Below are 24294 nucleotides of genomic sequence, written 5' to 3'. Positions count from 1 at the left end.
GCCATGATTAATCTAACAATAAACGAACAGCCAATGATAAGAGCAAGTACAAGCAACGATAACAAAAGGCCGTTATTTCTTATTATATTCATGTTTATTATCATCATTATCAGCCAGAGATTGCACTGCTTGAGACCACAGTTGGAGTGGCACTGGCCATGGTTGGAAACACTCAACTTGACCCCTGCCACCGGGGTCTGCAACTTTGACATCACCTGAGTGCCAATTATGACATCATCATGTCTTAAACTGATAAGTGGTCACTAGGCACCTCTCATTAGCAGACTGGCCTACCTGCCGAAGACCACACCAGCAAACCAGCACCACCGCCAACATCCACAACTTCTGGTAGGTTATATGTTTGTCTGATTGTGTTGAATGTGAACATGTGTGTAGGCTAATGAGGAGTAGCAAACTCAAAGCATAGCCTATCTCCCTTGTAAGATGATTTCAGTGAGAAATCGCTGTATTATAATGGATATATGGTTAACACTTTTCAGTGTATCTATAAAAACACCTTTACAAAATGAGGTCTTATTCTGACATACCCTGAAATGTTATACCATGTACCTACAGAGTTACAGCAGGGGGTATCCTTTGCCACGAGACAGGCCAGGCAGAGTCAGAGCAAGGAGCTGCAGGTTTACTTTCCACCGATTCACCAAGAATTCACTGCAGGTAAGTATGGGTAAGCGTAAGTTACAGTCCAGCTGTGATGACCTGAAGGGGGCCTTCAAAAAGCCTCGCCCCACTGTTAGAGGGGCTGTCAAGATGTCCCCAGAAGCTTTGCCCTTACCCAGCCAGAGCACTCTCCAGACTCTCCAGATTGAGAGTGAGAGCGACCCTGATTGGCCCACTCCTATGGAGACCAGAGCCAGTTGCAGGGTGGAGCCTAGACCTCCCCAACCTCCAAGGTTGGTGGACCAGTCCACCCAATGCAGCCTGCGCTCACGTCGAAAGAGGAGAGGTGAGAAAAGGCGCAGGGATTCGTCTTCCTCGGATGAGGAGGACGAACCCCTTAAAAGGGTAAGGAGAGTCAGCTCAGGGCAAAGCTCTGACTCCAGCTCATCGGACTCCACCTTATCCGACTCCGGCTCATCCGACTCCAGCTCATCAGACTCCAGCTCATCGGACTCCAGCTCATCCGACTCATCAACGAGTAGCCAGAGCAGTGAGTCCTCTTCTTCAGGCTCCTCCCCCAAACTGGAGCCCAAGTTCCGGCGAAACCCACCACGCAGAGGTCAGAATATTTTGTCAAAATCTTCCATAGGTTGAGTGACTCACTACCAAAGTCTCTCAATGGGAGAATCAGATATATTAGGTTGCAAATAGTTGTAGAATTTACTTACTATTCCCTAAAACCGTGATCGTTGTACTGTATGGAGCCATCTTTCAGATGATCATATTTTTTCATAGTGTCTGTTTGTACTGTTATTGAGGATGATCAACTAGTCCTGGGCGGGACTGAGCTGTGTTCTAAATGTTAGAATTTGCATTGCAGCAAGTTTCACCTCGCTCTACACTGTGGGAAAGCTGCTGGGCAAAGGAGGATGTGGGGCTGTCTATCAAGGAAAGCGCAAGGCAGATGGAAAAGAGGTAAACATCTCTCCCTCCTCTCTCCTCTAACTTTTTATTTCTGTTCACCCACAACACTATCACGTTTCACCACGTACCATTAGTATAGCTAATTTAGTTCAAATCATGTTGTTGAGTGTCAAATCTAGCTATTTGTCTATAAGCAACAGCATATAACTGAACAAGGCATCCTTGGTTTGTTATAGTGGTGTACATTATTCAGAATGTGCCTCTCTTTCCCTCAGGTGGCCATCAAGTACATCAACAAACATACTACAGAGTACAACCTCACAATTGTAAGTGCATGGTTCCATTTGTAATTGTGTTAGGCCGAGAGCTGTTATGCCGTTAAATCCTCTCTCAAACTATCCCCTTAGCTTGGAACATCATGCAGGTTGCCTCTAGAGGTGGCCCTGATGCAGATTGTGTGCCAGTCCCCGACCTGTGAGTATGTGCTGGAGCTCGTGGATTGGTTTGAGCAGCCCAAGAAGTACATCTTGATTCTGGAGTATCCATATCCATGCATGGACCTCTTCGAATACATGGAGCAGATGGGCGGCAAGATGCAGGAGTGTCTGGCTCGGGTCGTCATGCTCCAGGTGGTTCTGGCTGTGCACCACTGCCGCGACCGTGGCGTCCTGCACCGCGACATTAAAATAGAGAACCTGTTGATGAAGACGGACACACTGCGTGTCAAGCTCATCGACTTTGGTTGCGGGGATCTGCTGAAGGACAAACCATACAGGACCTTTGCTGGTAAGAGGGCAGAATGATACTGGTATGTTGAACTATGAACTAAGGAACATTGAATGTCAGTTTACATCTCTCTCTCTATCTCAGGCACTGAAGAGTTCTCTCCACCTGAATGGGTCTTGGATGGGAAGTACCAGGGTCGCAAAGCCACCATCTGGTCCCTTGGTGTCCTGCTATTTAACCTGGTCTGTGGAAGCCTGCCCTTCAAAAAGGAGGCTGATATTGTTGCTGGACGCCTGCGCTTTAAGAGAGGGCTGTCCAAATGTAAGCCACACAGTATCTTCATCTTCATTTTCCAGTTGCCAAAACTATTAAATAATGTTGGTACAACTGAATTGACTAAAGCAGGATTGAAAGTGCTTGTTAAATTCTCCTTCTCTATGTGTGTGCATCATCACCACTCTACTATGTATGTTTATCTTTTTGCTGCATAGCTTGCAAGGATCTAATACGCTGGTGCTTGGCACGAGACCCCCTCAAGAGGCCAGTTCTGGAGCAGATACTTCTCCATGGCTGGCTGTCCGACATGGCACGCCCCACCGCTTAGGTCAGTGACCATGCAAGTGTTATGTCATGTCATTCTTCATTATCAAAGAATGCCAGGCCATACTCTAACTGTGACTTATTTTTTTCTACTTTATTTTACAGATTCCTTAGCAACTACGAGTAAGGGTAGCGAGTGGGTTGTGCATTCTTTAGGGGGTTAGGTAGGCTAGTGGATGAATCTTTTGTCAATCAAGAAGAAAAAAGACATCCAAATAGCGAAAAAAGAAAGAAGACATCAAAACAGCAAAAGACATCAAAAGCCATGACGTATTACCTCCCGTCGGATAAAGGTTTGAAGAGAGATTTTAAGAGGGATGAGTTCGCGACAAATCCCTTTAAAGCATCTTACCTTCGCCTGTAAACTGAAAGAGAGGTGATACTGAAACTTACAGTGCTCATTGAAGAGAGTATAAGATCCCTTATAATGCAGCAAGGCCAATGATGGAAGACTCAGGAAATGTGTCCCTTTGTGCTAAAAAGGACATGAAGAGAGATTGTAACTGGGATAATTGCTGGAGCTGGAGCTACAACAGTGTCCCTCCAGCAAACCCCTTACAGCATCTTACCTTCGCCTTTCAGCAGCAAAAGAATGATACAGAAACCTGCTACAATAACAACTTTAGTCAAACACTGGACCTTCAATGTGAAAGAACTTTATGCACTCAGAACAACAACTGCTTTTCTGAAGAGAGATTGTAACGGGCGGATAATGGACTTGGCCGGCCGCACATCTATCTGATCCCATTACAGCATCTTACCTTTGTCTAACAGTTTTGACCTGAGAAGCCTATTGACTTTTTTTTTCTCAGATTTTGGAGACTCTCCACACCACCTTCATAGTTGCATTGTAATCAGGTTTGCAAAGCTGAAAAATGATGTTGAAAATCTATTAAAAAAAACAATTGAGCATTTTGACTGTGATGTTTTAAGAGAAATCAGGCCTAGACATCAATTATATGTGATTGTGATATGAGTTGATAATAACTTTTTTTAATTTATTTTTTATCAATGGTTGATTGGCAATACAGTAATCATTAGATCGCACCAGTAAAGTACAAGCACAGAGTAGAATTATCATTGAATTGTAATGTGTGAGTGAACAGATATGTAGTACTTTTGTGAATAATAATCTTGATGTCTGTCGTGGCATATATTTTCTCAAAGTTCCATTCAATAAACATTGCCACTGTCCTGGCGAGAGAGGGGCTGTTTTGGACACACGCACCGCTTAGCTTCACAGCACGCCGTAGAGATCTGACACCAGGTTTACAAACAAAAAGATGCATGCTTTCAAGCATTCAAAACAAGGATTCGAAATTTTATTTTTCTCTAATCTACGAAAATGGGCCAAAAATTAAAACAAAAATGATTCTAATAGATTCTAATTGCTCTATGTGGGATAAATGAAGACTAGTTTGTGAGGTGTGTTTGCTGTTTGTGCGGTCAAAAAACTAAGGTCTCACCAGCAGCCAGGCCCGACTTCCTCCCTATATTAACTTTTCCTCCCTCCATAGCCATAGTACCGACCCAGGGTACAACAGGGTAGCCATCTCTAATTGACTAATAAACTAATATTTCCATATTTCATTCTTAATGATCTGTGTAATTCATACAGATTCAAACAACAGATATTTGTCCCTACAGGGTCAACAACACTCTGTACGACACCCCTCATGGTTGAAACTCACTTGGTTCATTTTCTAGAAGTGCTGCAGAGTAGAGTGGTAGTAAAAATCATGTTTAGCCATGATTATTTGTGTACAGTCCATTATGTGTTCTCTATGCAGGCTAGAGAAGGCACTTTGAACTGTTGGGCCACAGTAAAAGGCCAACAAGGCTCTGTATGACACCCCTCAAGGTTGAAACTCAATTGACAGTGCCTTCAGAAAGTATTCAGACCCCTTCTCTTTTTCCACATTTTGTTGTGTTATAGACTAAATTTAAAATTGATTAAATTAAAAGAATTTACCATCAATCCACAATCCATACCCCAGAATGATAAAGCGAAAACATGTTTTTTTTTTTTTTTTTTTTTTTTTTAAATGTCAGTGAATTTATGAAAATTGAAATACAGAAATACCTCATGTACATAAGTATTCAGACCCTTTGCTATGACACTCTTAAAATTAGCTAAAATGCAAAAATGTCATCAACAAATCACTCAATAAGTTGAATTGAGTCCATCTTAATGCAAGAATTTAGCCTCAGTTTAGCCTTGTAAAATTATTTGTGTACAGTCCATTGTGTCCCCTATGCAGTGCAGCAGTCAAGGTAATTATGATATTAGAATAATTACAAATCCTTAAAAACACATAATACATTGAGAGGATTACATGTTTATTTCCAGATATACAGTGCTCTGCATACGTAACAGGACAGTGAAGCATTTGTTCTTCTTTTGGCTCTACACTCCAAAAGTTTTTATTTTATTTTATTTGGAATTAATCAGTACTATGAGGTTAAAGTAGAGATTCTCAGCTTTTATTTGATGGTATTTGTGTACATATTGGTTTCACCATTCAGAAATCAGAAATTCAGAAAACACTTGTTATGCATAAATGTATGCATATTTCAGGTTACCCAAAAGTAATGGGACAGATTTATCAAATGTCCAAATTAAGCACTCATGGTTAGTATTTGGTCGACAATGCTTTACATTCAGTAACTGCCTGAAGTCTGCGACCCACTGACCCCACTAGACGCTGGGTATCTTCTCTGGTGATGCTCTTCCAGGCCTGTACTGCAGCCATCTTCAGTTGTTGTTTGTTTTGACATCTTTTTGCCGAAAATGTTATCATCAGGAAATTAAATGCATGTTCAATTGAACTTAAATCTGAAGATTGACTTGGCCAGTCAAGACCTTTTCAGTTTTTGCCCCTGAAAAACTCCCTAGTTGTTACGGTAGTATGTTTTGGGTCATTGTCTTACTGGATGATGAAGCGCCATCCAATGAATTTGGAGGCATTTGGTTACACTCAGGCAGACAAGATGTTTCTGTACACTTCAGAATACATTTTGCGGCTGTCGTCAGCAGTTACAATCATCAATTAAGACAAGCTAGCGAGTTCTATAGCTATACATGGGCCAAAGACAAGACGTGTATTTTTTGTGTCCCAAGCATACTAATTTACTATAAAACTGTGAACATGTGTAAAAAATACATTAAAGTACAGAACTGTTGCTCATTTACTGCATCTACCGAGACATTTACATGGTGAAATATGCTAAATTCAAGGACTTGTTGAGCTCTAAAAGGTAAAAATGTAATGTAATGTAACGGTCTGCATGCAGCAAACTGGGAAGAAAAATACATTTGTGTGGCCACAAACTTCTGATGTAATCTTTTACTACAAATCAGATGTGCAAGCTATCATCTCAGAACCAGAGCCATCTTCCACTCGCAGCTTACAACTATGCAAGTCAGACTGGGAAAAGTACTTGAGAATTGGGAATTGAAATGCCCCCCAAAGACGGTCTAATCTGAACAGTTGGACATTTCATGGCTTAGACACAGGTTAAAGTGTCTTATGTTGCTCCAAAGTGTTGGACATTCAATAGTTTAGACACAAGTTAAAAGTGTTGGTCAGATTATATTCAAGTCTTGCGTTGCAAAACAATACTGAGAAACTGTATTTTTAAAGTTATTTCAAAGAAAATTTTAAATTCTGTTTCACAAATCATTCAAAGAACGATACATCGACTGATAGAGTATTTATCTTCATCTAAGAAGCACTCACCACTGACTGTGTGTGTGTGAACAGTACACATCTGCATTGTTAAAGTTATTATACCTTACCTTAACAAGACCATGCCATGTTTAACCACATTATGTCATTCGGTATAACAAGGCATAGTCATTCAGTATAACAACTATATTTTAATATAAAAAACATATCTAATATTTTTTTTTTCTTAATTCAAAAGATACTACCACAATCTCTACTGATAGAAGATAAAGCATTTTTTATTTGTTTGTGATATTTTTGCAGTGAAGTTTTGTTGTTAATCATGAACAAATTAGACATTGTCACAAAAAAATCTTTATGTATGTATTTCTAATGAACTAAGCTTGTCAAAATGAAAAGAAAATGAATTTTCAAAAACAAAATACAATTATATGGATATGTTTCAAATGCATTATTAGATTTTTTGTTCTTTAATCAAACCAGTACAACTGAATATAACACCCTAATGAACATAAACATGACTAAATATTATATTTGTATACAATTACATAATTTTGCCCCTTTGAAAACCTTATCCATCTTTGACCCACGTGTCCAAATCTAACACCCCCTACACCATTTTTCACAGATGAGGTGGTATGCTGCAGATCCTTTTTTTCTCCAAACTCCTCTTGCAATCACTCTGGTACATGATAATATTCATCTTATCTGCCCAGAAGACCTTTTTCCAGACCTCTGCAGGCTTTTAAGGTACTTTTTAGCTAACTGTAACCTGGCTATCCTTTCTGAGGATAACTAGTGGTTTGCAACATACAGTGAAGTGTCTGTAGTTAGGCTGGTTACGTATTCTGCAGATGGTAGTCTCTGACACATTCATGCCTACCTCCTGGAGTGTGTTCCTGATCTGTGGGACACAACTTTTTCTTAATTATGGTGAGTAATCTTCAGTCATCCACTGTGGAAGTCTTCCTTGACCTACCAGCCCATTTACAATTGCTGTGCTCACCAGTGCTTTTGTTCCTTTTTGATAATGTTTCAAACAGTTCTTCCAAACTTTTGGCAAGTCTAAGTTTTTGCCCATGTTTCTGACAGTTTTTCTTTCCTGATTTTTCAGCCTAATAATGGCTTCCTTGACTTTCATTGACATGTCTTTTGTCCTCATGTTGACAGACACAAACAGCAAACTCCGAAGGCAAATGCAAAGCCAAGAAACAATACTAGACATTGACAACTCTCTTATGCCTGCACAAATGATGTGACAGAACACACCTGACTTACCAGAAACACCTGTCAAGCCAATTGTCCCATCACTTTTGACCAGCCTAAAATACGGGGACTATGCAAAAAAAAAGCATTATAATTTCTTGAAACCAATATGTACACAAATATAAGAGAATATAAGAATCTTACAGTAACTGTTTGATTTGAAATCAAAACTTAGTGTAGTGCCAAAATAAGAAAACTAATTTATGACTTTGTATACACACACATCTTCTTCCCTTAAAAGTAAAGTAAACCACAATGGGAAGTGGTTTGTGTCACTCCGTATTATATTGGACTGCATGTGCAACAGCTAATGGGGATTCTAATAAACAATATGATGACATGATCAGAATAGTTCATAACAGGTCAGGGACGTACATCGTTAAATTGGAGTTGCAAGCCTTTGTGGAAAGTCGAAATTCATAATTAGTATCTCTATCTTCAAACTCTAGTGCCATAACAGTGCGTAAAGAAATGAATGGGAAGCCAGAAGTTCATGATTACCTGAGGAATTGCTTCATAAACAAAGAGGTGGGGTTCAGTTGTCTGCACAAACATTCACAGTCTTGTCATGTTGACGATCCACTCACTGACTTAGCTATGTTTTTAAAGCAGCAATCAGGGAATAACTCTACCTCACATTAAAGACTGCAAAGCATTACTCAGACCACAATTGATAATGAATGCCAGAACAGATGCACAATTTGTCTGACATTCATGCCTTCTGTTTGGGTCCAGCAGTTGGGCGGGGGAATATTCATCTTGATTGCAAAAGAAACTCCACAGTTTGGCAAATATGAGACCCATGTCATTGGTTTAAAATCCCCCCCATCTGGTCTGCAGTTGGCGGATACCAGCAATCTCCTAGGGCAAAGCTAGGTTCACGGAACAACTATACTAGCCTGGCTCTGGCTAATTTTCAGACACAAAAACAACAGAGAATAAATCCTGTCACCTTTGCTTGTGGTCCATACACAGAGGCGTGGAATTTAGCGTGGAAAAATATTGTGGATAAGCCTCCATATACTGGTGTCTCAGACCCAGTTCTTTTGTCGATGCAGGCAAGGTACCTGACTTCACACAGCTAGCTGGCTAACATTAACATTTCATCAATAAAATTGTGACACTCAACATTCCTGATGCGTTTGGAATCCTGTTCGCACATGCGATAGCCAAGTTAGCAGCTAGCTACCCACCTAGCTAATAGTATCTAAGTTAGCTAGCCTGCTAATGGTATACCAAGCAGCACCGCCTCAGCTCAAGTCAACCGACTGTAACTAGCTAGCTAACTAAGGCCACAATATTCACGACAGACAACAGCCTCCGAAGCACTAAACCCACATGAACTTAGAAATTGCTGTATTATAATGGTAATGTGGTTAACATTTTTCAGTGTATCTAGAAAAACACCTTTATGCTACGAAATGAGATGTTATTCTGACATACCCTGAAATGTTATACCATGTACCTACAGAGTTACAGCAGGGGGTATCCTTCGCCACGAGACAGGCCAGGCAGAGTCAGAGCAAGGAGCTGCAGGTTTACTTTCCACCGATTCACCAAGAATTCACTGCAAGTAAGTATGGGTAAGCGTAAGTTACAGTCCAGCTGTGATGACCTGGAGGGGTCCTTCAAAAAGCCTCGCCCAACTGTTAGAGGGGCTGTCAAGGTGTCCCCGAAAGCTTTGCCCTTACCCAGCCAGAGCACTCTCCAGATTGAGAGTGAGAGTGACCCTGATTGGCCCACTCCTGTGGAGACCAGAGCCAGTTGCAGGGTGGAGCCTAGACCTCCCCAACCTCCCAGGTTGGTGGACCAGTCCACCCAATGCAGCCTGGGCTCATGTGAGAAGTGAGAAGAATGTCAGACAAATTGTGCATCTGTTCAGCCTGGGCTCATGTGAGAAGAGGAGAGGTGAGAAGAGGCACAGGGATTCGTCTTCCTCGGATAAGGAGGACGAACCCCTTAAAAGTGTTAAAAGGGTAAGGAGGGTCAGCTCAGGGCAAAGCTCCGACTCCAGCTCATCAGACTCATCAACATGAACTAGTAGCCATAGCAGTGAGCCCTCTTCTTCAGGCTTCTCCCCCAAAACTGCAGCCCAAGGTCCCACGGAACCCACCACGCAGGTCTGTTTGTACTTTTTATTAAGGATGGTCAACTTGTCCTGGGTGGGACTGACCTGTGTTCTAAACATTGCATTACGTTTTTGCCATTTAGCAGACACTTTTATCCAAAGCGAAGTACATTTGTCTAAAGTAAGTGAATCATCTATACATCAGTCAACATAAGAAGTTATGCTAGGACCAGGGGCCATTGGCAGTCACAATGCTAGAAGAAGGAAGGATTACTTTTTAAAAATAGTTTTAACAGTAGAGAAACTGTACAGAGGGGTAGTGGGGGGTGAAGAGGTCTTTAGGAGTGACTGTCAGGATGTAGCCTGAAGAGATGCATTGCATTGCAGCAAGTTTCACCTCGCTCTACACTGTGGGAAAGGTGCTGGGCAAAGGAGGATGTGGGGCTGTCTATCACGGCAAAGCGCAAAAGAAGAGAGGTAAACATCTCTCCTTCTCGAACCCACAACACGATCAATTGTTTTCACCACATATCATTAGTATAGCTAATTTAGTTCAAACCATGTTGTTGAGTGTCAAATCTAGCTATTTGTCTCAAAGCAACATATAACTTAAGAAAGCACCTTGGTTTAATGGTGGACATTATTCAGAATGTGCCTCTTTCCCTCAGGCGGGCATTGTAACCAGATTTGCAAAGCTGAAAAATTATGTTGAAAATCTATTTAAAAAACAACGAGCATTCCAAAACTTTGTGATGTTTTCTGAAGTGTAATCAGGCCTAGATATCAACTGATAGGAGTTGATTAATTTTTTAGTTTTTATTATCAATGGTTGATACTGTATTCCCAATCATTAGATCACACCAGTAAAGTACAAGCACAGAGTAAAATTATCATTGAATTATAATGTGTGAATGAACAGATATGCATTTCATTTGTGAATAATAATGTGATTTTGACAGGCTTTGGTGCGCAACAGAGGATATTGGAGGATGTTGCATTACGATTGCTTCCTGATGGAAAAAGCTATCCTGTGGTGAATGTGGGTCTGCTTGAATTTAGTCTGCCTAGCCAAAAAGGCCCACAGAGAGTAGAGTTCAATAGAGACTGTCATAAAATGCAAAAACACCAGCAGACATTTCTATATCCCCCAGCCCTGATCACGCTCTTCCTTTCAAACAATATCTAATGTTTTCAGCATTAGAACAAAACATCATGGGGATGGGGAAGGTAGTCCAAAGGGCAAAGATACCCATTCCACGAGTATCTAGTAACTCCACAAACACTAATATTTCTTTGAGTAAGTGAAACCGGACATGGGGAGAAGTCTAAAGACAGTAATCCAGGGTATTAGGAGAGGCTGAGATTAGCAACCCACTGCTCCTGTTCTCCAGGCCACACAGGTAGGCCTGGGCTTTCCCCACCACTCAAGAATTAGGCCATTGACTGACCACATAGTCCAACAGGATTTGGCCTAACATCACATGGCAGGGTTGACAACTAAGCATGGCGATTCACATTCTAAAGACCACAGCAACAATATTTCCAGAGACCAATTATATAGGAGTTGATCCATGGCCATAGATGACACAAATAAAAAGCTACTTCTAACATAACATTAACTGAGCAAAGACTTGCTTAAAAAGACCAATAGTCCATGTTATGAAATTAGTATGTGCTCCATCACAAGGCTTACATTCTGACATTTTGGAGCCACATGTTGCTTTCTGTGACATGCTCTTTGCTGTAGAGATCGTGGAGTGTATTCAAGGCTCTTTCTTTCTCTGGACTGAAGAGACAAAAGGGTATCAGGGCCATTGTAAAACGTTTTGTTATCACTGAACTCAAGCAGCTGCACTCAGACTGCCTGAACTATACAAGGTTGGCTCGGCTTCTGTCCAAACGAAATAATTCAACAGAAGAAAAAAAAAGTTTGACAACGATGCCACTGTCTGATAAAAGAAAGTCATTTCATGAATAAATACGGACAGACCAGTTCCAAGCTCGCTACTCATCAACAAGTGGTAGTGACACGTTAACAAACATTAGCAGACGTAAATCATGTCAACATATACTTACTGTTACTCAGTGTTAGTACCTCGCTCCTAGGTCTAATCAAAAACAGACCAGCATGTTGAATCGCTTTTGAATGCAGCTACACTGGTGTTTTTTTTTAGCAAGTTAACTAAATAGTTACACCAGGCGAGAAACAGCTGGGAGCCAAAAAGGCCTGTTATTCCATGACATTTCTTGACTTTACAAACAATCTGTGGACTGGACACAACAACAGACGTTACAAAAAGCAAATTTTGCTAATAACACGCGATAGTCACGTTAGCAGCTAGCTACCCACCAACCGAAAAGTATCTAAGTTAGCTAGCCTGGTAACGGTGTACCAAACAGCACCGCCGACTTTAACTGGCTAGCTAAATAAGGCCACTTCGACACACTTCACGAGAGACAGCAACAGCTTTCGAAGCACTAAACCCACCTGGACTGACTAGTAGTGATGGCAGTTTGACACTGAAGCTTCGATACGTGCTTCAAACACTGACCAACAATGTTATCGAAGCACTGCTTCAAAGCTTGCTTTGGTGCGAAAAAAATCACGTGACATATGACGTCCGAAGCAGCAACTGCTTCGTTGCCTGAATGAATCACCTGACTGGTTCGCGGTCCAATCAGGTGATTCACTGGCACTGCCTCGTCTCGATTCTGACAGATGATAGGTTGCGACAGTTTTGAATTTGAGTGCCTCAACACTTTATAACCGCTCTAAACAATGCACAATTTGTGGATTGTCGTAGTAGGTGCGTTGTTGCTGTTGAGTTGTTGGTATTGCGTTTGTATTCTCTGAGTGTTCCCCATCCCACATAATCACCCCCTGCCATAGTTACACAAACACACCCAACCTATGCCATATTTTCCCCAGCACTCTCTCCTCAATAACACAATACACACATTCATCAATCTTTATTTGTAAATAGAACATGATATTCAGTCTTAGTGTGTGTGTGCATCAAAGAATTTCATCAAAGCAAAGATACTGTATCAACGGCGGGGTAGAGCAGCTTGTCTTAAGCGGGTATCGAACTCGCAATCTTTCGCTTACAAACCGGCCGCGCTAGCCACAACACCAAGAGAGGTAATTCCCTTGGCGGAGTTGCTAACGGGCCTTTCACAAGGTCGTTACAATACTTTAAATCCAAGGGTGATCAAAGCAAAGATGCTTCAGAACAAAAGATCTTTTCTACAAAAGTAAAGTAGTTTCTCCAACACTGCTCATTGAGGTGTGTGTGTGTGTGTGTGTGTGTGTGTGTTCGTGCGTGCGTGCGTGCGTGCGTGTAATTAAAAGCCTCCTGTCCACCAACTAGCCTGCCTAATTTGACTGCAGCCTTGCACTTCGCCAGGAGAGGTCACTGTAACTGAAGCTTCGAGTAATGAACCCATTTTCGAAACAATTGGCTCAAGTGGTTCAGTGCTTCACAAAAGCTTAATTTGCCCATCACTACTGACTAGTCATACACGCAGAATGCATAACCACCAGATAACAAACAAGTTCTTTTTTTCACAACGCCATCCCCCAACAGTGTCAGATTACATTGATGACGTTGTGTCAATGTAGCAAGTAGGGACAGAGTACAATGTTGTAATTTCACTGGACAAATATTATCCAGGCAGACATTTATTAATATCCAATCAGTGTTAATTTACACTTGCCATGATTAATCTAACAATAAACGAACAGCCAATGATAAGAGCAAGTACAAGCAACGATAACAAAAGGCCGTTATTTCTTATTATATTCATGTTTATTATCATCATTATCAGCCAGAGATTGCACTGCTTGAGACCACAGTTGGAGTGGCACTGGCCATGGTTGGAAACACTCAACTTGACCCCTGCCACCGGGGTCTGCAACTTTGACATCACCTGAGTGCCAATTATGACATCATCATGTCTTAAACTGATAAGTGGTCACTAGGCACCTCTCATTAGCAGACTGGCCTACCTGCCGAAGACCACACCAGCAAACCAGCACCACCTCCAACATCCACAACTTCTGGTAGGTTATATGTTTGTCTGATTGTGTTGAATGTGAACATGTGTGTAGGCTAATGAGGAGTAGCAAACTCAAAGCATAGCCTATCTCCCTTGTAAGATGATTTCAGTTAGAAATTGCTGTATTATAATGGATATATGGTTAACACTTTTCAGTATATCTATAAAAACACCTTTACAAAATGAGGTCTTATTCTGACATACCCTGAAATGTTACACCATGTACCTACAGAGTTACAGCAGGGGGTATCCATTGCCACGAGACAGGCCAGGCAGAGTCAGAGCAAGGAGCTGCAGGTTTACTTTCCACCGATTCACCAAGAATTCACTGCAGGTAAGTATGGGTAAGCGTAAGTTACAGTCCAGCTGTGATGACCTGAAGGGGGCCTTCAAAAAGCCTCGCCCAACTGTTAGAGGGGCTGTCAAGATGTCCCCAGAAGCTTTGCCCTTACCCAGCCAGAGCACTCTCCAGACTCCAGATTGAGAGTGAGAGTGACCCTGATTGGCCCACTCCTATGGAGACCAGAGCCAGTTGCAGGGTGGAGCCTAGACCTCCCCAACCTCCCAGGTTGGTGGACCAGTCCACCCAATGCAGCCTGGGCTCACGTCGAAAGAGGAGAGGTGAGAAAAGGCGCAGGGATTCGTCTTCCTCGGATGAGGAGGACGAACCCCTTAAAAGGGTAAGGAGAGTCAGCTCAGGGCAAAGCTCTGACTCCAGCTCATCGGACTCCACCTTATCCGACTCCGGCTCATCCGACTCCAGCTCATCCGACTCCAGCTCATCAGACTCCGGCTCATCGGACTCCAGCTCATCGGACTCATCAACGAGTAGCCAGAGCAGTGAGTCCTCTTCTTCAGGCTCCTCCCCCAAACTGGAGCCCAAGTTCCGGCGAAACCCACCACGCAGAGGTCAGAATATTTTGTCAAAATCTTCCATAGGTTGAGTGACTCACTACCAAAGTCTCTCAATGGGAGAATCAGATATATTAGGTTGCAAATAGTTGTAGAATTTACTTACTATTCCCTAAAACCGTGATCGTTGTACTGTATGGAGCCATCTTTCAGATGATCATATTTTTTCATAGTGTCTGTTTGTACTGTTATTGAGGATGATCAACTAGTCCTGGGCGGGACTGAGCTGTGTTCTAAATGTTAGAATTTGCATTGCAGCAAGTTTCACCTCGCTCTACACTGTGGGAAAGCTGCTGGGCAAAGGAGGATGTGGGGCTGTCTATCAAGGAAAGCGCAAGGCAGATGGAAAAGAGGTAAACATCTCTCCCTCCTCTCTTCTCTAACTTTTTATTTCTGTTCACCCACAACACTATCACGTTTCACCACGTACCATTAGTATAGCTAATTTAGTTCAAATCATGTTGTTGAGTGTCAAATCTAGCTATTTGTCTATAAGCAACAGCATATAACTGAACAAGGCATCCTTGGTTTGTTACAGTGGTGTACATTATTCAGAATGTGCCTCTCTTTCCCTCAGGTGGCCATCAAGTACATCAACAAACATACTACAGAGTACAACCTCACAATTGTAAGTGCATGGTTCCATTTGTAATTGTGTTAGGCCGAGAGCTGTTATGCCCTTAAATCCTCTCTCAAACTATCCCCTTAGCCTGGAACATCATGCAGGTTGCCTCTAGAGGTGGCCCTGATGCAGATTGTGTGCCAGTCCCCGACCTGTGAGTATGTGCTGGAGCTCGTGGATTGGTTTGAGCAGCCCAAGAAGTACATCTTGATTCTGGAGTATCCATATCCATGCATGGACCTCTTTGAATACATGGAGCAGATGGGCGGCAAGATGCAGGAGTGTCTGGCTCGGGTCGTCATGCTCCAGGTGGTTCTGGCTGTGCACCACTGCCGCGACCGTGGCGTCCTGCACCGCGACATTAAAATAGAGAACCTGTTGATGAAGACGGACACACTGCGTGTCAAGCTCATCGACTTTGGTTGCGGGGATCTGCTGAAGGACAAACCATACAGGACCTTTGCTGGTAAGAGGACAGAATGATACTGGTATGTTGAACTATGAACTAAGGAACATTGAATGTCAGTTTACATCTCTCTCTCTATCTCAGGCACTGAAGAGTTCTCTCCACCTGAATGGGTCTTGGATGGGAAGTACCAGGGTCGCAAAGCCACCATCTGGTCCCTTGGTGTCCTGCTATTTAACCTGGTCTGTGGAAGCCTGCCCTTCAAAAAGGAGGCTGATATTGTTGCTGGACGCCTGCGCTTTAAGAGAGGGCTGTCCAAATGTAAGCCACACAGTATCTTCATCTTCATTTTCCAGTTGCCAAAACTATTAAATAATGTTGGTACAACTGAATTGACTAAAGCAGGATTGAAAGTGCTTGTTAAATTCTCCTTCTCTATGTGTGTGCATCATCACCACTCTACTATGTATGTTTATCTTTTTGCTGCATAGCTTGCAAGGATCTAATACGCTGGTGCTTGGCACGAGACCCCCTCAAGAGGCCAGTTCTGGAGCAGATACTTCTCCATGGCTGGCTGTCCGACATGGCACGCCCCACCGCTTAGGTCAGTGACCATGCAAGTGTTATGTCATGTCATTCTTCATTATCAAAGAATGCCAGGCCATACTCTAACTGTGACTTATTTTTTTCTACTTTATTTTACAGATTCCTTAGCAACTACGAGTAAGGGTAGCGAGTGGGTTGTGCATTCTTTAGGGGGTTAGGTAGGCTAGTGGATGAATCTTTTGTCAATCAAGAAGAAAAAAGACATCCAAATAGCGAAAAAAGAAAGAAGACATCAAAACAGCAAAAGACATCAAAAGCCATGACGTATTACCTCCCGTCGGATAAAGGTTTGAAGAGAGATTTTAAGAGGGATGAGTTCGCGACAAATCCCTTTAAAGCATCTTACCTTCGCCTGTAAACTGAAAGAGAGGTGATACTGAAACTTACAGTGCTCATTGAAGAGAGTATAAGATCCCTTATAATGCAGCAAGGCCAATGATGGAAGACTCAGGAAATGTGTCCCTTTGTGCTAAAAAGGACATGAAGAGAGATTGTAACTGGGATAATTGCTGGAGCTGGAGCTACAACAGTGTCCCTCCAGCAAACCCCTTACAGCATCTTACCTTCGCCTTTCAGCAGCAAAAGAATGATACAGAAACCTGCTACAATAACAACTTTAGTCAAACACTGGACCTTCAATGTGAAAGAACTTTATGCACTCAGAACAACAACTGCTTTTCTGAAGAGAGATTGTAACGGGCGGATAATGGACTTGGCCGGCCGCACATCTATCTGATCCCATTACAGCATCTTACCTTTGTCTAACAGTTTTGACCTGAGAAGCCTATTGACTTTTTTTTTCTCAGATTTTGGAGACTCTCCACACCACCTTCATAGTTGCATTGTAATCAGGTTTGCAAAGCTGAAAAATGATGTTGAAAATCTATTAAAAAAAACAATGAGCATTTTGACTGTGATGTCTTTGTGATGTTTTAAGAGAAATCAGGCCTAGATATCAATTATATGTGATAGTGATATGAGTTGATAAAAAAAAAATGTTATTATCAATGGTTGATTACTGTATTCCCAATCATTAGATCGCGCCAGTAAAGTACAAGCACAGAGTAGAATTATCATTGAATTGTAATGTGTGAGTGAACAGATATGTAGTACTTTTGTGAATAATAATCTTGAATGCATTATTCACAATGTCAAGAAAAAATCTAAAAACTACCAGCATTATCACATGCACACATATTTATGACGTATGAAGAACTGTCGGACGAAGCAGGTCATTGTCCAAATGTAAGTCATGTGGAACTGTGTTCCCTGAACCTTGCTGGTTCCAGCAATAAGACTTCCGGTTTCGTTTTCGCGACTTCAAAATAAAAGCGGGATCACAATATTGAATAATATTTTTCATGAATGAAGGACATATTACGTAACAGAAAGTATGTCCAATTTCAAAAATGTAATTTTGACCATTATAATGTACAATTTTACATATACATTTTACATATACATATAATGGACTGTACAATGTATAATAGACTTTTACTGTACTATAACGGACTGTACAATGTATAATGACTGTAAAATGGCCTTTTACTGTGACCCAACAGTTCAAAGTGCCACCTCTAGGCTGCATCAGGAATACATCATGTAATAATAATTATCAAGGCTAAACATAATTTTTACTACCACTCTATTCAGCAGCACTTTTAGTATACATATGAAGTGAGTTTCAACCATGAGGGGTGTCATACAGAGTGTTCGTGAAATTACAAGATTGTAGCAAATATTCAATCATGATGAAAAACCTTCCACCCCCTGTGTGTTCGATTTAAAGTGTATGGGAAGCCCTGCTGGATGAGCAAGTTGACATAAGGTGTAGTCAACGTTGTTCTCAGGACAGAAAGAATCTGATTGGTTTAGGACAGAACACATCTGATTGGTTTCTAAAAAGTCGGTGGGCGGAGTTTAACAGATGCATACCTTTATGTAAATAATATTTGAGTTACAAGCTGGTCGCCTAACATTTTTAAATCATTGTGTTACAGTAGTCAGACAAATGTGACAATATCTCTAAAATACAACTGGTCTTCTTACCTGAAGCAAAAAGTAAAATGGAGCAAACTAGCAACAACATGCTAAGCTAATCATAGCAAACTAGCTAGCTAAGCATTTAGAAACCTCTTAGCTACTCATGTTGAATTAAGAAATAGAGCTAGCTAGCTAGTCAGGTGACAAATATACATGTAAGTCAGCTAACATTAATTTTATTTAAATGTTTAGTTGAATAAGCTATATGAAAAAAAACTAACTGGGATTGACAGTTATGCTTCCCTGGGGGCAGAAACATAAACTGCTAAGCTAAACAGAGCTAGCTGGCTAGCAGATACCTATCTCTTACTAATGTTAAGTCATATAATAGAGCTACAGTGCATTCAGAAAATATTTAGACCCGTTCACTGCTCACAATTGGCTTCGGGATAAGTCTCTGAATGTCCTTGAGTGGCCCAGCCAAAGCCCGGACTTGAACCTGATCGAACATCTCTGGAGAGACCTGAAAGTAGCTGTGCACCGACACTCCCCATCCAGCCTAACAGAGCTTGAGAGGATCTGCAGAGAAGAATGAGAGAAACTGCCCAAGTACAGGTGTGTCAAGCTTGTAGCGTCATACCCAAAAAGACTTGAGGCTGTAATTGCTGCCAAAAGTGCTTCAACAAAGTACTGAATAAAGGGTCTGAATACTTATGTAAATGTGATATAAGTATTTTTTATTTTTAATAAACAATAGCAAACATTTCTAAACCTGTTTTGGCTTTGTCATTATGGGGTATTGTGTGTAGATTGATGAGGATTATTATTATTATTTTTTTAATCCATTTTAGAATAAGGCTGTAACATAAAAGTGTGGAAAAAGTTTGAATACTTTCCGAATGCACTGTATGTCTTAAATATCAGTAAGTCAGCCCCCCCCCCCCCCCCCACCATAGAGCTAGGTAGCTAGGCCTTAAAATTAAATTATTAAATTATTGTTAAAATTAACTTTAATAAACTACAACTGCCCCAGGGTAAACATTTAAGTTCATAGAACAAACTGTTTATTATTCAAATGGCTGTCCCGATGGCAGTTAAGACTTTTTTTCATTTTTTATTAGTATTGTGCTTGACATTTGCCCTAATGGCGTCATTTGATCTTGACCCAAACTAATATTTCTGCCCCCTGCATAAACAGTTTGTTTAAGTTCATCGCTTATTCAATTAAATGTTTTGATAAAGTTAGTGGGAGCTGATTTACTGGAATATTTAAGACATAGCTAGATAGACAGCTCTATTCTTTGACTCAGCATTAGCATATTTGAGACCTAGCTTGCTAAATATTTATATTGTATAATTCAAGGAGGTAGTTAGTTCTCTGCTCAGCTAACGACATTTAGCTTAGCATTTTAAGTTTCTGCCCCCAGGAAAGCATAACAGTCCATTCCATTTTTTAAATGTATATAGCTTACTCAACTAAATGTTGATAAAGTCAGTGGGAGCTGACATACTAGCATATTTGAGACATAACTAGCAATCTAGCTATATTCTATGATTGAACATAATAAAAATGAAAATAGTAAGAGAGAGCTACCTGCTAGCTCTGTGTAGCTTAGCATTTTGCGTTTCTTTCCCCAGGGCAGCATAACTGACCAAACCAGTTTTAGTTCATATACATAGAGCTTATTCAACTTAACATTTCAATAAAGCAAATGTTTGCTGAGTAGCTTACTTGTATATTTGACACCTAGGTAGTTAGCTAGAAAGTTATATTTCTTAATTAAATAAGTGTACAGTAAACATGTTGCCTCCCACTAATGATGTAGCGCCTCTCTATAAAAGAAGAGTGATGGCGAAACCTGTGAAAGAATTTTTTTACTATGACAATCTAGTTGTCTGTGTCTTACAGTGCTGTGTCCCCGCTGCGCACAGGGAGGGCTTTTCTCTTGGTGCGATCACCTTCTGTGACAAAGAGAAAAATAGTTGGGGTGCCATAAGGCTAATATGACACTAATTCTGTATTGATAAGAAGCTTTTACTTAAAACACAAATTTAACCAATAGGTCAAGACAAAATATTCCACAGACAATATTTTCATCAGTCTTGATTCTTTCAGCCTTGCACTGATTTCTCAAAATATTTGCACAGGCAAATTATTTGATTACAAATGCAACTGGCTATAAAGGTTACACAACTTCTGTATTGCTACACGCCACGGTTCGGTATTAAATTATGCTGCAAAACAGCCTTTACTCACAAAACAAGATTCCAACATTTTTTAGGCTATAGGCCTATAGCTACATTTGTAGCCAGACTTAAAAAGTTACCGGAACCTGTGTTAGAAATTATTTTTATAAAAACAGTTTATTATTGCTGTAATAAAAATACATTACTGCAGTGTGCTAAATTTACTAATGTGATGGCCTGTTGATAAATGAGATGAATCAAGCATTAGTCCCATAGTACGTTGGATTAATACATGGTGAGGTTAAGCCAGGTCATCAAGAAAGATGTCACAACACACGTTTACACAAAGAGCTATAGTGGAAAGTACCAGACTAGGGAGGACATACCAGAGTAGGTATCTTATCTCTAACAGGGTGCTGATGGGACGAATGGTGTGACCAGCCCGTGAACAACAAGGGATGCCAAGTCTAAACCACGTTCCTCCCCAACCAAATAGCCAATCACAATCATTTTGTTTACTGTAAATGCTTTGTTTGACTGTTTGAATGCATCCATTTTTGGAGGGTTGGTTACAGATTAACAGCTTGCTGACTGTGATTTTCTTCGCCAAAAGTGGTCCTTGTACAAGCCTAGAATTTTGACATATAAATAAATAGCTAAAAGTAAGAAGTAGTTTGTCTTCTTCAAATAAAGAACACGTTTTCACACCTGTAGTGCTTATTTGACTCATTATCAGTCTTGCTTTGAATTTTACAGCTTTGTGTTGATTTGTCAAAATATTGTTCCCAAATTCGTTAGGGGCATAGCAAGCTTTTATTTTAAATGGTGGCTGTTTTTATGCTTGTTTTCCCATTGTTCTCAATGGAACAGATTGCTTTTTCAGCACTGTAAAACCATAACGTGGAGCTTCTTTTTTTTTTTTTTTTTTTTTTGCGCTAAGCAAAGTTGAAGGAGGGGTGGTACAAATACACATTTCACAACAAGATGGAGGCTTGTAGTCTTTCACTATAGTTTCTAAAATGAATATACATTATTTTTGTATGAAACAAAGGGGTATGTATTTTACCCCCTCTTCCTAGTAAGCTACTCTGTTACAAGCATAGAAATGCCTACAAAGTTCATGTTAGCATAATCGCTAATCGTTAGCTAGCTACAATTGCCAGCTAAAGCACTATATCAGGTAGTGTAGCAACAACAAAAGCTCAGCACTGCGTGGTAAGAGAGCAATAACTGTTTCCATTTAGAGACTGTTTGCATTTAGAGACCACTCCTTTTAGCTGGGTTAATCATGCTTTGTTTTAACAGATATGCTGTTCTATCCCTGGACCTTGACCCTAACCCCAACCCTCACCCCAATCCTAACCCTAACCCTCACCCCAACCCTCAGGTGGGAGAGACAACCCTGCTATCTATTGCTGTTCTAAAAATGACAGCATTTCCCCTCTTTCTCCCCCAAACTTGGCCAGGCCCCAAACCCAACCACACAAGGGTGTGGAGAGAAATCCAAAGGTGGAGGATAAACGAATCATGATGGGTCAAAAAAAGGGATAATTCCCATTGACACACGATCTGAACCCTCCCCAAAATTAACCTCTCAGAACCCGAACAAGCTAAAAACACCTCTCTTCAACCTTTCTCCCTTGAATAGACCTCCAAGAAGCTTCCCTGTGACACTGGGCCCCATCAAACCCAGACATTCCATCCTCATTGCAGTTAACCCCCACCTTGAATGCATCTGCACACATATTTCAAAGACCAGGAGAGAGCAACTGCAATCTCTACATGTTAAAGCAACTCATGCATACCCCAACACAACCATATACATTCCCATCATCAACCATTCACCCATTCTACAACCCACATGGGGGGACATCCACAGGTACAATAAAACACTGAAACTGCTGGATCACTTCAATTATGAAAACAGTTACCAAGCACCACCATTTTCTGCCCCCTCCACGTGTGACCCACAAACACTATCCACACCAATGCAATCATTGATAAAAACTAACAGACACATAGTCACACAGTCCCATAACACCAATATTGATACCAAATGCAACAATACTGATACAGAACGGAAGGCACAAACTGCCTTCACGAAATACAAACACTTCATAAAACCCACGGACAAGAGGTCGAAAGTGGTGGTGATGGACAGCCAACAATATTTATTTGAGGCCAAAAGACAGCTCTCCAACCGGTTACACTACACCCCCATACCCACATCTACACAAACACAGACACGCATCAGACAAATAATGGCTAAACTATATAATGATAAGTACATTACACATAGACAGAAATTATATCTGGATGGACCAGACACACCCAGGAACAGATTATTTTACTTACTGCCCAAAATACATAAACCACTCAACACCTGGACTGTCCCTTTTGGGATCCCCTCCGGAAGACCGATTGTGTTGGACTGTGGGAGTGAGTCCTCTCAGCAGCTGAGTTCATTGATTACAACCTCAATCCTTTATCACAAAGACATCCCAGTTACATAAAAGACACATACCACTTCATTAACGCACTGTGCAATATACCAGTGTGCAATATCCCCACACATGCACATTTATTTACCATTGACATTGACTCCTTATACACCAACATCGATATAAACTCAGGTCTGAGGGCGGCCATACTCCAAGGATATCCACGCCGCAATAGACCAGATGCGGAGATCCTGGAACTTCTAGAAATCAACCTCTGCAATAATTACTTGATATTCAATAACAAACACTATTTACAGATTCACGGAACAGCTATGGAGAAGAAGTTTGGTCCCAGTTACGTCAATATATTTATGGCGGACTGGGAGAGAGAGGCACTAATCAAATGTCCACTTCTTCCCACATACTACTGCAGATACCTGGACGATATCTTTGGAGTATGGCCTCACAGCCTGACAGATTTCAACACATTCATCAACATTCTCAATTCACATCACCCCACCATTACAGTCAAGCAGACACACACACAACAGACAGACACACACACACACAGTTATATTGCACACCAAAGTATATTTCAAAGACACAGACACCCATGCACTACTCCATAAGGCCAGTTACCATCCCAAGCATACATTTACCAGCATTATCAAATCCCAAATAATCTGATTCCATAGACTCAGCACAGAACCACAACACTTTCAGGAAGCAGTCATCATCTTGTTCGGGGCACTTAGGAGGAGAGGGTACTCCAGGCAGGAGCTGAGGTCAGTTAAGGCCAACACCCTTAGAACCCCCTACAACATTCAAACCCCAACCCTTACCTTAACCTTTCAGACCGCCACAGTGATCTCCTGGATCTGGACCTGGACCCGAACCCTCTGGTGGAGGCAGACGCCCAATCCCACTCTCTCCCTCACCCTAACCAGGGTCCGTATCCTGTTTCCCACCCTAACCCTTCCCTTAACCCTTTGACCTTTCCTAACAGATACACAGGTTCAAGAACCGTCATCTTTCCAAACAGCCACAATACAACACATTACATACAACGGCCTCCTTCACAGGCACTACAAACAACACCTAGTATTGTACCAATAATCAGCACCTTCAATTTCTGAATGGTGATGAAAAATGCCCTTAAATAGAAGCTGACAATCTATACTCTA

The 24294-nt window shown here is 41.2% G+C and overlaps 2 protein-coding genes across 2 annotated transcripts; both read left to right on the top strand.

Annotated features, from left to right (window-relative positions):
* The first annotated feature begins 1971 nt into the window (after nt 1-1971).
* LOC310813136 (serine/threonine-protein kinase pim-1-like) lies at nt 1972-3041 on the top strand. Its single transcript, XM_083681997.1, has 4 exons — nt 1972-2331; nt 2416-2592; nt 2763-2875; nt 2977-3041. Exons 1-3 carry the CDS (start codon nt 1992-1994, stop codon nt 2873-2875), a joined length of 630 nt encoding a protein of 209 aa, XP_083538123.1. The 5' UTR covers nt 1972-1991; the 3' UTR covers nt 2977-3041.
* A 12572-nt stretch (nt 3042-15613) lies between these two features.
* LOC310812234 (serine/threonine-protein kinase pim-1-like) lies at nt 15614-16663 on the top strand (the record flags this gene model as incomplete). The annotated part of the gene is made up of 4 exons (XM_083680682.1): nt 15614-15953; nt 16038-16214; nt 16385-16497; nt 16599-16663. 3 exons carry the CDS (start codon nt 15614-15616, stop codon nt 16495-16497), a joined length of 630 nt encoding a protein of 209 aa, XP_083536808.1. The 3' UTR covers nt 16599-16663.
* Between the last annotated feature and the right edge of the window lie 7631 nt (nt 16664-24294).

The sequence above is a fragment of the Argentina silus genome (assembly GCF_951799395.1).
Source record: "Argentina silus genome assembly, chromosome: 1".
Taxonomy (NCBI): domain Eukaryota; kingdom Metazoa; phylum Chordata; class Actinopteri; order Argentiniformes; family Argentinidae; genus Argentina; species Argentina silus.
This window is presented reverse-complemented; position numbering and strand designations above follow the sequence as displayed.

What these genes read in the sequence shown, in the direction of transcription:
- LOC310813136 (XM_083681997.1), top strand. Translation starts at nt 1,992, where the DNA reads ATGCAGATTGTGTGCCAGTCCCCGACCTGTGAGTATGTGCTGGAGCTC. An exon ending in ACCATACAGGACCTTTGCTG is followed by an intron (nt 2,332 to 2,415) that starts GTAAGAGGGCAG and finishes TCTCTATCTCAG; the next exon opens with GCACTGAAGAGTTCTCTCCA. An exon ending in TAAGAGAGGGCTGTCCAAAT is followed by an intron (nt 2,593 to 2,762) that starts GTAAGCCACACA and finishes TTTGCTGCATAG; the next exon opens with CTTGCAAGGATCTAATACGC.